Source organism: Ranitomeya imitator, chromosome 7 (assembly GCF_032444005.1).
Source record: "Ranitomeya imitator isolate aRanImi1 chromosome 7, aRanImi1.pri, whole genome shotgun sequence".
Classification (NCBI taxonomy): domain Eukaryota; kingdom Metazoa; phylum Chordata; class Amphibia; order Anura; family Dendrobatidae; genus Ranitomeya; species Ranitomeya imitator.
In genome coordinates, this window is record NC_091288.1 from 177715681 (window position 1) to 177729081 (window position 13401).

The 13401-nt window shown below is 45.0% G+C and overlaps 1 protein-coding gene across 2 annotated transcripts in view; it reads right to left on the bottom strand.

Annotated features, from left to right (window-relative positions):
- Positions 1 to 8780: 8780 nt before the first annotated feature.
- NTAN1 (N-terminal asparagine amidase) overlaps positions 8781 to 13401 on the bottom strand; it is a 49675-nt gene continuing 45054 nt past the window's right edge. Inside the window, exon 10 of one of the 2 annotated variants that reach the window (XM_069734112.1) lies at positions 8781 to 9331. In XM_069734112.1, the coding sequence (XP_069590213.1) occupies positions 9161 to 9331 (171 nt within the window). In that variant the 3' untranslated portion in view covers positions 8781 to 9160. The remainder of the gene's footprint in view (positions 9332 to 13401) is intronic. The other variant, XM_069734113.1, reaches the window with a different exon arrangement.

The following is a 13401-nucleotide window of genomic DNA, read 5'->3' on the forward strand; positions in this document are numbered from 1 at the left end:
TGATTAGTTGCAGCGTTTGTTCTTATAGTTTGTCTTAAAGTGAAACTGTGTAAATATAAGAAATGATATCTCGCCCACAGATAACTAATTAGAAATGGTATCCTAATGCCTCTGCACATTGCCTTCTGAGGCTTGCTATTTGCACAGTCTATGTATTTTTAATGAACGATTCAGTTAGTTTTTCAGGTTCAGAAATGGAAGCTTTGGGGAAAACTGAGGATCCAAACTTCACACTGAAATACGGAAAGGGCAAGGCCAGCTTTAACACTTAGGGATTAGTGATGAGTGAACGTGCTGGGATAAGGTGTTATCTGACCATTCTTGGGTGGTAACCGAATATCTGCGGCGTCCTTGAAAAATATATTCGAGTCCCCACAGCTGCATGTCTTACGGATGTTCAACAGCCACAACACTTGCATGGATTGAATGTGTTCCGGCTGTCGAACAGCGGTGAGACATGCAGCCGCGGGGACTCTAACGTACTTTTCGAGCACGCCGAAGGCACTCAGCACCTTATCCTAGCACATTCACTTAACAACTTAAACTTCCCTAACAGTGATAATCCATGCTTTCCCACCTGGTCCAACATCATTGGTGAGAGACAATTGTAGGCTGGCACGGCTGTTGTCTAACACCCACCGGCTCTTGTGCACTGCTCCTTTTCTAATCAATGTGACCTGTGCCCAACGCTCACGGGGCAACCTGTACTATCCATGCTCTTCACGGATAGAACATTTATTCTTTAGTCGATGGGGTTGTTCTAGTGTCTATTTTTCTGCAGAGGGTGCATAAAAAAAATACCATATCTGATTTTGATCTGGTGCACAGATGAAATGTGCCTATTCGAGTTAATAGGTCCTTGGACACAAAGAAAAAAAATGGACTGCATGCAGATGCCATCCATGCTGCGTGTTTCTTGCTGTCTAGTAGCTTGGCTGATTTATTTTTTTTTTGTGTATACAAGCAAGATAAATGCCACACGGATGAAAAAAGGATGAAACTGAAACCTATTTTTTTCCTTGTACACAAAAAATTTTTGCATCTGCATGAGGCCTTATTTTTTTTTCTTATATAGCGTAATTACGGTATAAACATTTTAAAGGGAGTTGGTCAGCATAAAAAGACTGAATCGTCCCTCCTGTCTCCGTACAGCTGCTGTGCTTGGTTGGAACACTGAACTTTTGTCCATACTAAGGGTGCACCAAGCGGCTGTGTTCAGTTTCAACAGTCATTCTGTGCTAACAGATTCCTTCTAAGGCTTGTTTCACACGTCAGTGGCTCCGGTACGTGTGGTGACAGTTTCCTCACGTACCAAAGACACTGACTCACGTAGACACATCAAAATAAATGTGTCTCTGCACATGTCAGCGTATTTTCACGGACCGTGTGTCCGTGTGCAAAACACGGAGACATGTCCACGTTTCTCCGGCAGCACGGCCCGCAAAGCGTCCTGCGCACGGAGAACAGTGTGCACTCTCCTGCGTGTGCACGTACCGCCACAGGAGAAACAGCGCTACAGTTAAGAGCTGTCCCCTGCTTTTGGTGTTGAAGCCGGCATTCATTCCTTCTCCCCAGCAGCGGTTGCTGGAGAGAAGGAATGAAAAAATCAAGTTTATTTTTTTGTGTTAAAAATAAAGTGGGGTCACCTCCCGCCCCCCGTGCGCCCGCCCCCTAGCAGAGAAATACTCACCCAGCTCCCGCGATGCCTCCTCTCAGCGCCGGCAGCCAGTCCTGTGTGAGTGGTCACATGATACCGCTCATTACAGTGATGAATATGCGGCTCCACCCCTGGTGCTGCCACACATGTGCCACACTGAATGCCACGTGAGCACACGGACACGGATAACTCCGGTACCGGAATTATCTGGACGTGTGAGACTGGCCTAAAGGGACTGTCAGCACAGAATGACTGATCAAACCAAGCACACGCGCTCGGAGCAACAGGGCGTGGCTCATCCTTTATATACACTTTTCCACCTGCTTGTTTTTCCTCTCTCTGCAGTCTTCTTTGATTAACAGCTCCGACTCAGAATCCTAGAATGTTAGAGTAGGAAGGGACCTCTAGAGTCAATGCAGGATTCACTAAACCATCTCAGACAGATGTCTGTCCAGCCTCAGTTTGAAGACTTCCATTGAAGGAGAACTCACCATCTCTCGTGCAGCCTGTTCCACTCATTGATCACCCTCACTGTCCATACTTCATAGCACCAGAGAAGGATGGAGATAGATGGCAAACAAGTAGGTGGGAAGGTGTATATAAATATTTGGCCCCACCATGGAGCGCTGAGTATCTGCACAGAACGGCTGTTTAAGAACAGAGTCCCTAAAACATTGGCAAACTAATGATGACCACACTCCCATGTATTCAATATCCGACCATCCAGGCAATGTCTTTTGGATCAAGGCCTTTTTCAGTTGAGGAAAATCTACAGGGCTCCTGTGATCGGTTTCGTTTTGTTTTTTTCCATTTTTTTTTTGACTAGGGAGCTTATATAGCTCTTGTGTCCCACCAAGCCTACATTAACCTCTTGTGGTTTTCTTCCAATATTCATGAGGTTTGGATTACATGCCTACTCCATTAGCTGTCACACAATGTGTAGTTTTGTGTAATCTATGCCTTTCTAACTGATCTATTTTATAGTTTACAACTTTCGATTAAAAAAAAAAACACCTGGAAGCAATAGGCAACTGCAACACTATTCCCTTCCACTGGTAGCGTTCGATCATCTTATAACTTTTCCATATCTCATGCACACTGATACAGAAGGGAATGAGAAGTTGTGCAACGTTTCGCTTTAAAACACCGAATGACTGTTCAAACCAGGCACAGGCGCTCAGTGCACCAAGGCCAAACATTAATGTGCCCCTTCCCACCTCCTTGTTTTCCCTCCCTCTCTACTTTGATTTACAGCTCTGGCTTCAAAGAGGCAAATAAAGGCAGAAATGGAGGAAAAACAAGTAGGTGGGAAGATGGTTTGAACGGTTTGGCCACAGCAAGGGTATACCAAGCGGTGTGTGCTAACAGGCTCCATTTACCTTCTAAGAAAGTGTGGCTTAAAGGGTTAGGCTAGAGCTGCTCTTTTCCAAAGCAGAAGATGCGGGCACAGTCTGCAATTATGGTGCGCTGCTCTTTTCTAATGTGCACGATACCTGTAGGTCACACATGCAGCAGTAGACATCACAAGGCCCGATTTGCTAAAAGGATTAGTAAGGCTCCGTTCACTTCCAATACTTGTATGATTTGAGACTTTGAACGATTGCTCTAAAGGGAACCTGTCACCACGTTTTTTCAGTATGAGATAAAAATACCGTTAAATAGGGCCTGAGCTGTGCGTAACAATAGTGTATTTTGTGTACCCTGATTCCCCACCTATGCTGCCGAAATACCTTACCTAAGTCGCCGTTTTCGCCTGTCAATCGGGTGGTCTGGTCAAATGGGCGTGGTAACATAGCTGTTTCTTCCCCTAGATCTTGCTCATCTTTCTGCATCTCGGCTTCAGAAAAATGGCCGCCGCGATCTCCATCTGCGCACGTGCGGCATCCCGTGGCCATTTTCCTGGAGCCCCAGGCAGCAGAGCACTCCATCTGCACACGTGCGGCCTCAGGAAGATGGCCACCCCCACCGATAACCAGGGGAATAGCGCAGATCGTGCTCTTTTTCTTCACCTGCGCAGTGGATTAGGCAGTTGGGCATGCGCAAACCACTACGCCACCGACGGAAAGATGAGCAAGATCTGGGGGAAGAAACACCGATGTCACCACGCCCATTTGACCAGACCAGCCTGATTGACAGGCGAAAACGGCGACTTTGGTAAGGTATTTCAGCAGCATAGGTGGGGAATCAGGGTACACAAAATACACTATTGTAACGCACAGCTCAGGCCCTATTTAACGGTATTTTTATCTCATACTGAAAAAACGAGGTGACCGGTTCCCTTTAAGTAAATCCAGTCACGAGCTCCAATATCGGCTGTGGCTGCAAACTCACGGTGCCAAAGGCTGTTTCTCCAACTTCACCATCCTGCAAGCGTGGCTGACCATGAATGTTTACTGCAAGGAAGAAGCAGAGTTAGGCCGGCAGCATTTTACTTCACTAATTAGAGGATGTGGCAATCCATCCTGCCATGGAATCAGGAAGCTACAGTTTGGCCAGTTTTTCTTTTCTATGTAAGGCCAACTTTAGCCCTACCCTAAGGACTGCTATGGATTCTGATTAGGTCTCCTGACTAGTGATGAGTGAAAATGCTTGTTACTCTAGTTTGCCTAGGGTGCTCGGGTGACGTTCTAGTCCCCACGGCTGAATGTTTTGAGGCTGTTGGACAGCCAACAAAACATGCCGGGATTGCCTAGCAAACACGGGCAATCTCCACCTGTTGTGGTTGTCGAACAGTCGCGAAACATGCGGCCGCCTAGGACTCTCACTCAAGCAATTAAGTTTTGCGCTCATCACTACTCCTGAGCTGAAGGCAAGAGCATCATAGACATATATCAGGCTGTCCAGTTCTGATGAATCACTCCACACGTTGGTCCTTCCTAGGTGCACTGGTGTGTGAGCTGGGCCCGAGCCTCATGGATTCAATCTGTCCAGATTTGTGCATTGCTATAAATACCGAACTCCTAAAAAAATCAAATTATATGTCTTTTTCACACTTTACGTGCCCACTCTGACCCTCAGTGAACTCATTCCCTTAATGTTAACTGGATCCATAAATGTTTGTCCTGTGGTAGGAGGCCGATACCGGATGAAGAAAATGCACTGTAAATACTCGCACAATGTTCCGAGCTGTATTTGCAAACCAAAAACCAAGAGTAAATGTTCAGGACAGAAGAGGTGAACATCTTTCCATTGTCCGATCGATTCCTGGCTTACAAATACTGTAAGAAGAAAACGTCCAGCTTCACCGAATCCGTGAAAAAAAGTTTTCTTTATTCACAAACTTAAACATGGAGGATACAAACTTCAGCACAAACCATATGGGTAAGAATCTCAACGCGTTTCAGGAGACATATCTCCCTTAATCATGGGATTCCTGGCTTACAAATACTGCGCAGAATAGTGTGACGGGGGCCTGTACGGCCTTCTCAGACTCAGTCCCCATTCAATATGTACAGGTTCACACTTGTTCTAATAACTGCAAGTAAATAATGTTCAAAACAGAGCACCGAGTAAGATACACCGGTCTGTGTAATACATCTATGGTGCTTTTCACCAAGTGCACATGTCTGTAGGGGGGCGATATATTCTCACGACGCATTATTACACACTAGCGGCATAGTCACGGTCACACTATTTATTCTGAATGTTATGGTTTTTGCACTTCATACAGTCATTGCTTGTAAGTGGATAATTCTCAGATTTAGTGCTAGATACTATACTCCTGAAGTTCATGTACCATGGCTGTAGCTATGACATTACTGCTAAGCCCAGTGATCGGCTGCAGTATTCAAGAGTTGCAGTTGTGACAGGGGCGTAAGGTTTATTTTGTTATTCTATACACTCGTGTATAAGCTGACCCGAGTATTAGCCAAAGTATCTAATTTTGCCTCGAAAAACTGGGAAAACTTATTGACTTGAGTAGAAGCCGGGCCTGTATTGTATCCTAATCCCTATTCTGGTATGCATGGCTCCTTATCCCCATCCTTGTATGTATCACCTCCATGAGAAAAGCATAAAAAAAAGTCAAAAATCCTACTTGTCTTCCCTGTGCACCATCTCGTTCTGGTGCCAGCAGCTCCTAAGGCCGGGCGATTGTGGGTCACCACTCATTAAGGTAATGAATATTCACCTCTCTCCAGCCTATGGGAGGGGAGAGAGGTGAATATTCATTACCTTAATGAGTGTGCACCCAAGAGAGGCCAACACCTGCTGATGTAACTGTGCTCCCTGTAAGAGAAATTAATATTCATTGCCAGCGCAGTGAATATTCATTTCTCTTTAGCCACAGCCACTGGCTTTTGCGCCTCCTGTGACCCCCTCCCCCGCAGTAAACTGGAACAATGACCCCCTTGTATAAGCTGAGGGGGGCATTTTCAGCCCAATAAAAAGTGCTGAAAAACTCTGCTTATACACGAGTATATACAGTAATTTTATACACACCATGCCTATGGAATAAAAACAAATGGACAACCCCTTTTAAAATAATCAACTATTAAAATGGCCAGAGCAATTTAGTCCTTGCAAGACCTGAAGGATAAAGTCCCTTAATTTGCATCAGTCTGTGTTCCTTCACTGTAGCAAGCGCAGGTTAGTTGATGGGCTCCTGATAAACCAGGCTTCTGTTATCAATACTGCTACATGGAAAGAATTACCAAAATAGAAGTGATTTGAGATCAGGAGAAAAATCTGATTTCATTGTAGACAAGTTAGCGGCCATGGGCAAGGTCTGGTAGTAGCGGCTCAGCCCAGTTCATGCCTAGAGCTGTGCTTTATCACCATATACACATCCTCTTTTCTTATCTTGAGCAATGCGTTTAAGATTCCAATCCTGTTTTAAATACCTGCATAATACAGCTGTGAGTGCTGTTTGGGTCTGTTCACATTTAATTCTTTTGCTAGCGTCATCAAATGGACACGCCAGTACTCAATTTTTCCTTAAAGGATGTTGCTTTGAATACGCCGGGGCTCATAGGCGACAGCATAATCTGTGTCCTCCGGTATAGGAAAGCTTATGTATATTGTGCGTTAAGCTACACGGCCTTTAAATCCACTGCACGCGGCACCGAGGATTTAGTGTGAGAACACGTTATCCACACGGCAGCAAACATTGACCTGTGGCACAGATTTTGCATCCCCAACATGTCCACTTTTGAAGTTGATCAGGAGCAAAATGTTGCCATATAGCGGCACGATAGGGACTACACCAGACAAATACTGCCAAAGAAGTGTGAACAGGCCCCGACGTGCTCTTCACTTGTATATTATAGGGAACCTGTCGCCTGAATTTGGCGGGCTGTTTACGGTCCGATGGGCGGTGTTTTCTCTCCTTTCATGCACCCCTTCCTTTCCCGCAATATGGTCTTGAATTTGATTCGGTTTCCTCAGTAGTACACGCGTGCGCAAGGAAATCTTGCCTTGCGCAGTATGCTTTGCCCAACTGCGGGCAAAGCCGAAAAGCTTTAGTGCGCATGCGCCGGCACACTATGTCCTGGAACACAGCGAAATACTTCCGGGACATAGTGCGCCGGCGCATGTGCACTAATGCTTTTTGGCTTTGCCCGCAGTTGGGCAAAGCATACTGCGCATGCGCAAGGCAAGATTGCATTGCGTACGCGTGTACTACGGAGGAAACCGAATCAAATTCAAGACCATATTGCGGCCAGCGGGAAAGGAAGGGGTGCATGAAAGGAGAGAAAACGCCACCCATCTGACCGTAAAGAGCCCGCCAAATTCAGGTGACAGGTTCCTTTTAAGCCGCCGCCACAACTTTGCAGCTTGATGATTCGTTGCTAATACATTCAAGTCTTCCTCCTATTTATTTCACTATTTACTGGTGCAATGAAGTCTACAATAACTGTTTCTGTTGGGGTAAATTTTACTCTGTAAAATACAAATTTTTACTGTTTTTATAAATATATAAGATTGTGGACTACGGTTTACCTATGTTTGTTGGATTACATGTGTATGCTTAATGTTTAATTAAAATTAAGACTTTCATCTGTGGGGTAACAGATACCTATGACGCGCGTCTGTTTTTTTTTTTCGGATTCATAAATGCCAGCCCAAACCGGTACCATAGATATGACAACCGCCATTATGAGAGCTTACATTATATAGCATTTGTACTGGAGAGGACATGCTCCTATGCGTTGATGTAGCTGAGCTGTGTTTTTGTGGATAGTTCAATGCCATCCATTTTTTTTCACTGTTTAGTGGGCAGGAGAAACTTGGAATTTTTTTCCCCATGCTAGAAAATGATTTAGCAATTACAGTTTTTTTTCCCTCAAAAAAAAAAAAAAAAAAAGTTACGCAGCTTTTTCAACCTACTATCAACCAGTCAATGATAAACAGGCAGCAGTAAAATGGCATCCTTGTGCTCAGTTCTTCCACAAACTCGACTTGCATTGGCGAGTTAGACCTTTGACTGATCAAAAATTAATTTTTTTTTTTTTTTTGAGATCCAGAAAAAAAAAAAAAAAAAACACAACATGTAAATGGCCTCATAATGGAAATGTCTTCTTGCTCACGAGTGGTGGTCCAGTCGGGGCTTGTGTCCAAAATTGGGCGTATGCACCAACCAAGGGCCATAGACTAGAATTGTACTGAAAAAGAAGATTTGGGGTTCTTACTGTAAAGTCTTTCTCAAAGCCTTCATCAGGAGACACAGAACACCATGAGATTGTCCCAGTGCATTTCCATACAGCCATGGCTTCCCGTGTCCCCCAATGAAGCGATAGAGAAAAGAAGTTTGGGTTGTTACCGTAAAATCTCAGCCTTCATGGGGGGAACACAGGGAACCATGGGTGTATGGAAATGCACTGGGGCAATCTCATGATGTCCTGTGTCCTTCATGAAATGTTAGAGAAAAGTCAACGTGTGCTCTGCTATGCATCATTTTTGGGTGTATTCGCCAACTGGAAGCTCGAGTAGGTGTATCTGACCCAATTCAGTTTGGTGGTGGTTGGGGGACGCACGTCCTCACGGGACCACTGAACATGGGCAAGAACGCAACGTGGAAGGAGCCTTAGGCATATGTAACGTAGGAGATGGTGGGTGGCCATACTATGAGCGTTCACTTCTGAATTCAGTCAGTCACAGTATATAGATCAATACAATCCATACATAGATCCATAAGTCCAGTCCTTTATTGAACACATCTCCATTCACAATGGAAACCATCAGTACATGCCCAATAATATCAGTACATTTATAGTTTTCCTCTACAGCCTGTTATTTAGTGCATAGCTCCTGGAGGAAAAACTCAAATGGAAGCTGCAAGCCGGACTGCAGAACTGTGAATGCTGCTCTGAAAGGAAAGTTGCCACAATGTTTTTTTTTTTATTTTTATATAAACACAAAGTGCTTTTTCTTCTGCAAAATCAGAGTCACGTCATTGATCTGCAATGCCAAACACCACCGATGGGCAAGAGTGGCGCCATTTCCAGGGGGGAAAAAAAAAGTTGAGCTGTCTGTTTATTTCTCCATAAATTCTTTAATAATGAGTCAGTTGTTAATCCGTTCCCATTGGCCATCGGCTTGCTTCTTGTAAGAGCGGGGCTTTCCGTCAGGAAATACAGATACTTGTGGACGTGGATTGTCCTTTAGATACTGGAGTGAAGACTTCATATGTTGGACAAAGTGTGGAGGTTCTGCTTCTGGAGATGTGGAAAAATACTGCAAAATAGAAGAAATGTACGGTAAGTGGAGTCCAGCGTGGTCATGTAATGTCTGCCTTGCTACTAATGTACTCACTTTAGTCATGGCCGGCACCAAGGCAGATAGCGGCCCTGACCGCGAAACCTCTACAGGAGACCACCCTAGATCCAAGAGACCACCCTATATGCAGGCTTTACATTTCACCATAACACTTTTTTTTTGCAGGGGTGGTGAGAGTGAGGGTCAACTAAAAAAGACCGCACTGTATTTGCAGAATAGCCCAATTGTAAAACCAAGGTGATAAAAATCATCTTTATTATATTGTAAACTTGCATTATACTTCTTTGAAGCCAACGGGGCTCGTTTTGGAAATTAGAACATTTTTGTGGGGGGAGATAAAATTGGCACCAAACTATATATTGATGTTTGCGGTGAAACACATTCTTTAAATTGACATCTTATCCCCTTAGTGATGGAGCCAATTTTTTTTAAAATCTGACCCGTGTCACTTTACGTGGTAATAACTCTTGAACGCTTCAACATATCCCAGTGATTTTGAGATCGTTTTTTCGTGACACATTATACTTTATGATGATGGTAAATTTAGGTTAAAATGTTTTGTGTTTATTTATAAAAAAAAATATCAGAAACTTGATAATTTTAAATAATTTGCAATTTTCAAACTTTAAATGATTATCCCTTTAATTCAGATAGTCAGCCCACAGCAAACCATTAATAAATATTTCCCACATGCCTACTTTACATCAGCACCATTTGTAAAATGTTCTTTTTGTTAGCATTTTAGGTGGTTTAAAAATGTTGCAGTCATTTTTCATTTTTTCAAGGAAATTTACAAAAAAAACAAACTTTTTTTTTTTAGGGACCTATCCTTTGTCTTTAAGGGTCTCATATATTGGGAAACCCCCAAACGTGATACCATTTTAAAAACAGCACCTCCTGACATATTGAAAACTGCTGTCAAGTAGTTTATTAACCCTTCAGGTGATTTTCAGGAATTAATGCAAAGTGGCATGACAGAAATGAAAATGTGTATTTTTACCACTTAAATGTCTCTAACTTCTGAACAGATTACTACAGCTGTCTGACTCTAAGGGTATGTTCACACGTTCAGGATTTCCATCCTTTTTTTTTCAGGACAGTTTTTTTAAAAAACTGCAGCTCTTGGCAGAAAACGCAGGTCCTTTTTTTTGTCCTTTTTTGATGCGTTTTTTGATGCGTTTTTTTATCCTTTTTTTACTGTGTGTTTCCTAGGAAGCTTTTTAGGGCTAAAATGGCTGAAAATACCTAACCCTACCCCTAACCCTACCCCTACCCCTAACCCTAACCCTACCCCTAACCCTACCCCTAACCCTATTCTAACCTTAGTGAAAAAAAAAAAAAAAAAATTCTTAATTTTTTTTATTGTCCCTACCAATGGGGGTGACAAAGTGGGGGGGGGGTGTCATTTACTATTTTTTTATTTTGATCACTGAGATAGGTTATATCTCAGTGATCAAAATGCACTTTGGAGCGAATCTGCCGGCCGGCAGATTCGGCGGGCGCACTGCGCATGCGCCCGCCATTTTGCAAGATGGCGGCGCCCAGGGAGAAGACGGCCGGACGGACACCGGGACGCCGGGTAAGTATAAGGCCATGTTCACACAGTGCGTTTTTTACCGCGGAACCGCGGCGGTTTTGCGGCTGCGGTTCCGCAGCTGTTTTCCATGCAGGGTACAGTACACTGTACCCTATGGAAAACAGGACACACTGTGCACATGGTCCGGAAATTGTAAAAAAAAAGACGCGCTGAATAGCTCCCGGAAAAAAGAAGGAGCATGTCAATTCTTCTTCCTGAACCGCAGCGGTTCTGCACCCATAGACCTCCATTGTGAGGTCAAAATCGCAGTAAAACCCGCAGATCAAAAATATATCTGCGGGTTTTACTGCGATTTGATGTGCAGAACCGCTGCAGCAGGAAGTGCGGGGGAGCGGGCGGAAGTGCGTGGGCGGAGTGTGGCTGCCCCCCCGTGCTCCGATCCCGCCCCCCCGTGCTCCGATGCCCCCCCCCAGTGCTCCGATGCCCCCCCCCGTGCCCTAATCTCCCCCCCTTAGGGTATGTTCACACGTTCAGGATTTCCATCCTTTTTTTTTCAGGACAGTTTTTTTAAAAAACTGCAGCTCTTGGCAGAAAACGCAGGTCCTTTTTTTGTCCTTTTTTGATGCGTTTTTGATGCGTTTTTTGATGCGTTTTTTTATCCTTTTTTTACTGTGTGTTTCCTAGGAAGCTTTTTAGGGCTAAAATGGCTGAAAATACCTAACCCTAACCCTAACCCTACCCCTACCCCTAACCCTATTCTAACCTTACCCCTAACCCTATTCTAACCTTAGTGAAAAAAAAAAAAAAAAAATTCTTAATTTTTTTTATTGTCCCTACCAATGGGGGTGACAAAGTGGGGGGGTGTCATTTACTATTTTTTTATTTTGATCACTGAGATATAACCTCTCAGTGATCAAAATGCACTTTGGAGCGAATCTGCCGGCCGGCAGATTCGGCGGGCGCACTGCGCATGCGCCCGCCATTTTGCAAGATGGCGGCGCCCAGGGAGAAGACGGCCGGACGGACACCGGGACGCCAGGTAAGTATAAGGGGGGGAGATTAGGGCACGGGGGGGGGCATCGGAGCACGGGGGGGGGGGGGGCATCGGAGCACGGGGGGGGCGGGATCGGAGCACGGGGGGGGCAGCCACACTCCGCCCACGCACTTCCGCCCGCTCCCCCGCACTTCCTGCTGCAGCGGTTCTGCACATCAAATCGCAGTAAAACCCGCAGATATATTTTTGATCTGCGGGTTTTACTGCGATTTTGACCTCACAATGGAGGTCTATGGGTGCAGAACCGCTGCGGTTCAGGAAGAAGAATTGACATGCTCCTTTTTTCCGGGAGCTATTCAGCGCATCTTTTTTTTTACAATTTCCGGACCATGTGCACAGTGTGTCCTGTTTTCCATAGGGTACAGTGTACTGTACCCTGCATGGAAAACAGCTGCGGAACCGCAGCCGCAAAACCGCCGCGGTTCCGCGGTAAAAAACGCACTGTGTGAACATGGCCTAAGGCCGCCATTTGGTCGTGAATTGCCATGGCAAACATCAGGACCACACAATCATGATCTGAGGGCACCGATTGTGACAAAGAGGAAGCCCCCACACTCTGTTAACCATTTATAATGATGTAGTCACTATTGACAGCAGCATCTAAGGGGTTAAACAGATTTGGACGGTGTAAACAGTGATCGTGGCTGATGCAGTAAGTTGTCAGCTATAGTGGACAGCCGACAGCAGCTGGATTGTCATCTGTATGGGGAGGCTATTCTCTTATATATCAGGTCAGTTAAAAGACGTATTGGCTGTCATTAACCCCTTACCGGCATCGGACGTACTATACCGTCCGATGCCGGCTCCCCTGCTTTGATGCAGGGCTCCGCGGTGAGCCCGCACCAAAGCCGGGACATGTCAGCTGTTTTGAACAGCTGACATGTGCCCGTAATAGGCGCGGGCAGAATCGCGATCTGCCCGCACCTATTAACTAGTTAAATGCCGCTGTCAAACGCAGACAGCGGCATTTAACTACCGCTTCCGGCCGGGCGGCCGGAAATGACGTCATCGCCGACCCCCGTCACATGATCGGGGGTCGGCGATGCTTGTGAATGGTAACCATAGAGGTCCTTGAGACCTCTATGGTTACTGATTGCCCGTCGCTGTGAGCGCCACCCTGTGGTCGGCGCTCACAGCACACGTGCAATTCTGCTACATAGCAGCGATCAGCAGATCGCTGCTATGTAGCGGAGCCGATCGGGTTGTGCCTGCTTCTAGCCTCTCATGGAGGCTATTAAAGCATGGCAAAAGTTAAAAAAAAAGTTTAAAAAAATGTGAAAAAAAAAAATAAAAAAAACATAAAAAAGTTTAAATCACCCCCCTTTCGCCCCAATCAAAATAAATCAATAAAAAAAATATCAAATCTACGCATATTTGGTATCGCCGCGCTCAGAATCGCCCGATGTATCAAATAAAAAAAAGTATTAACCTGATCGC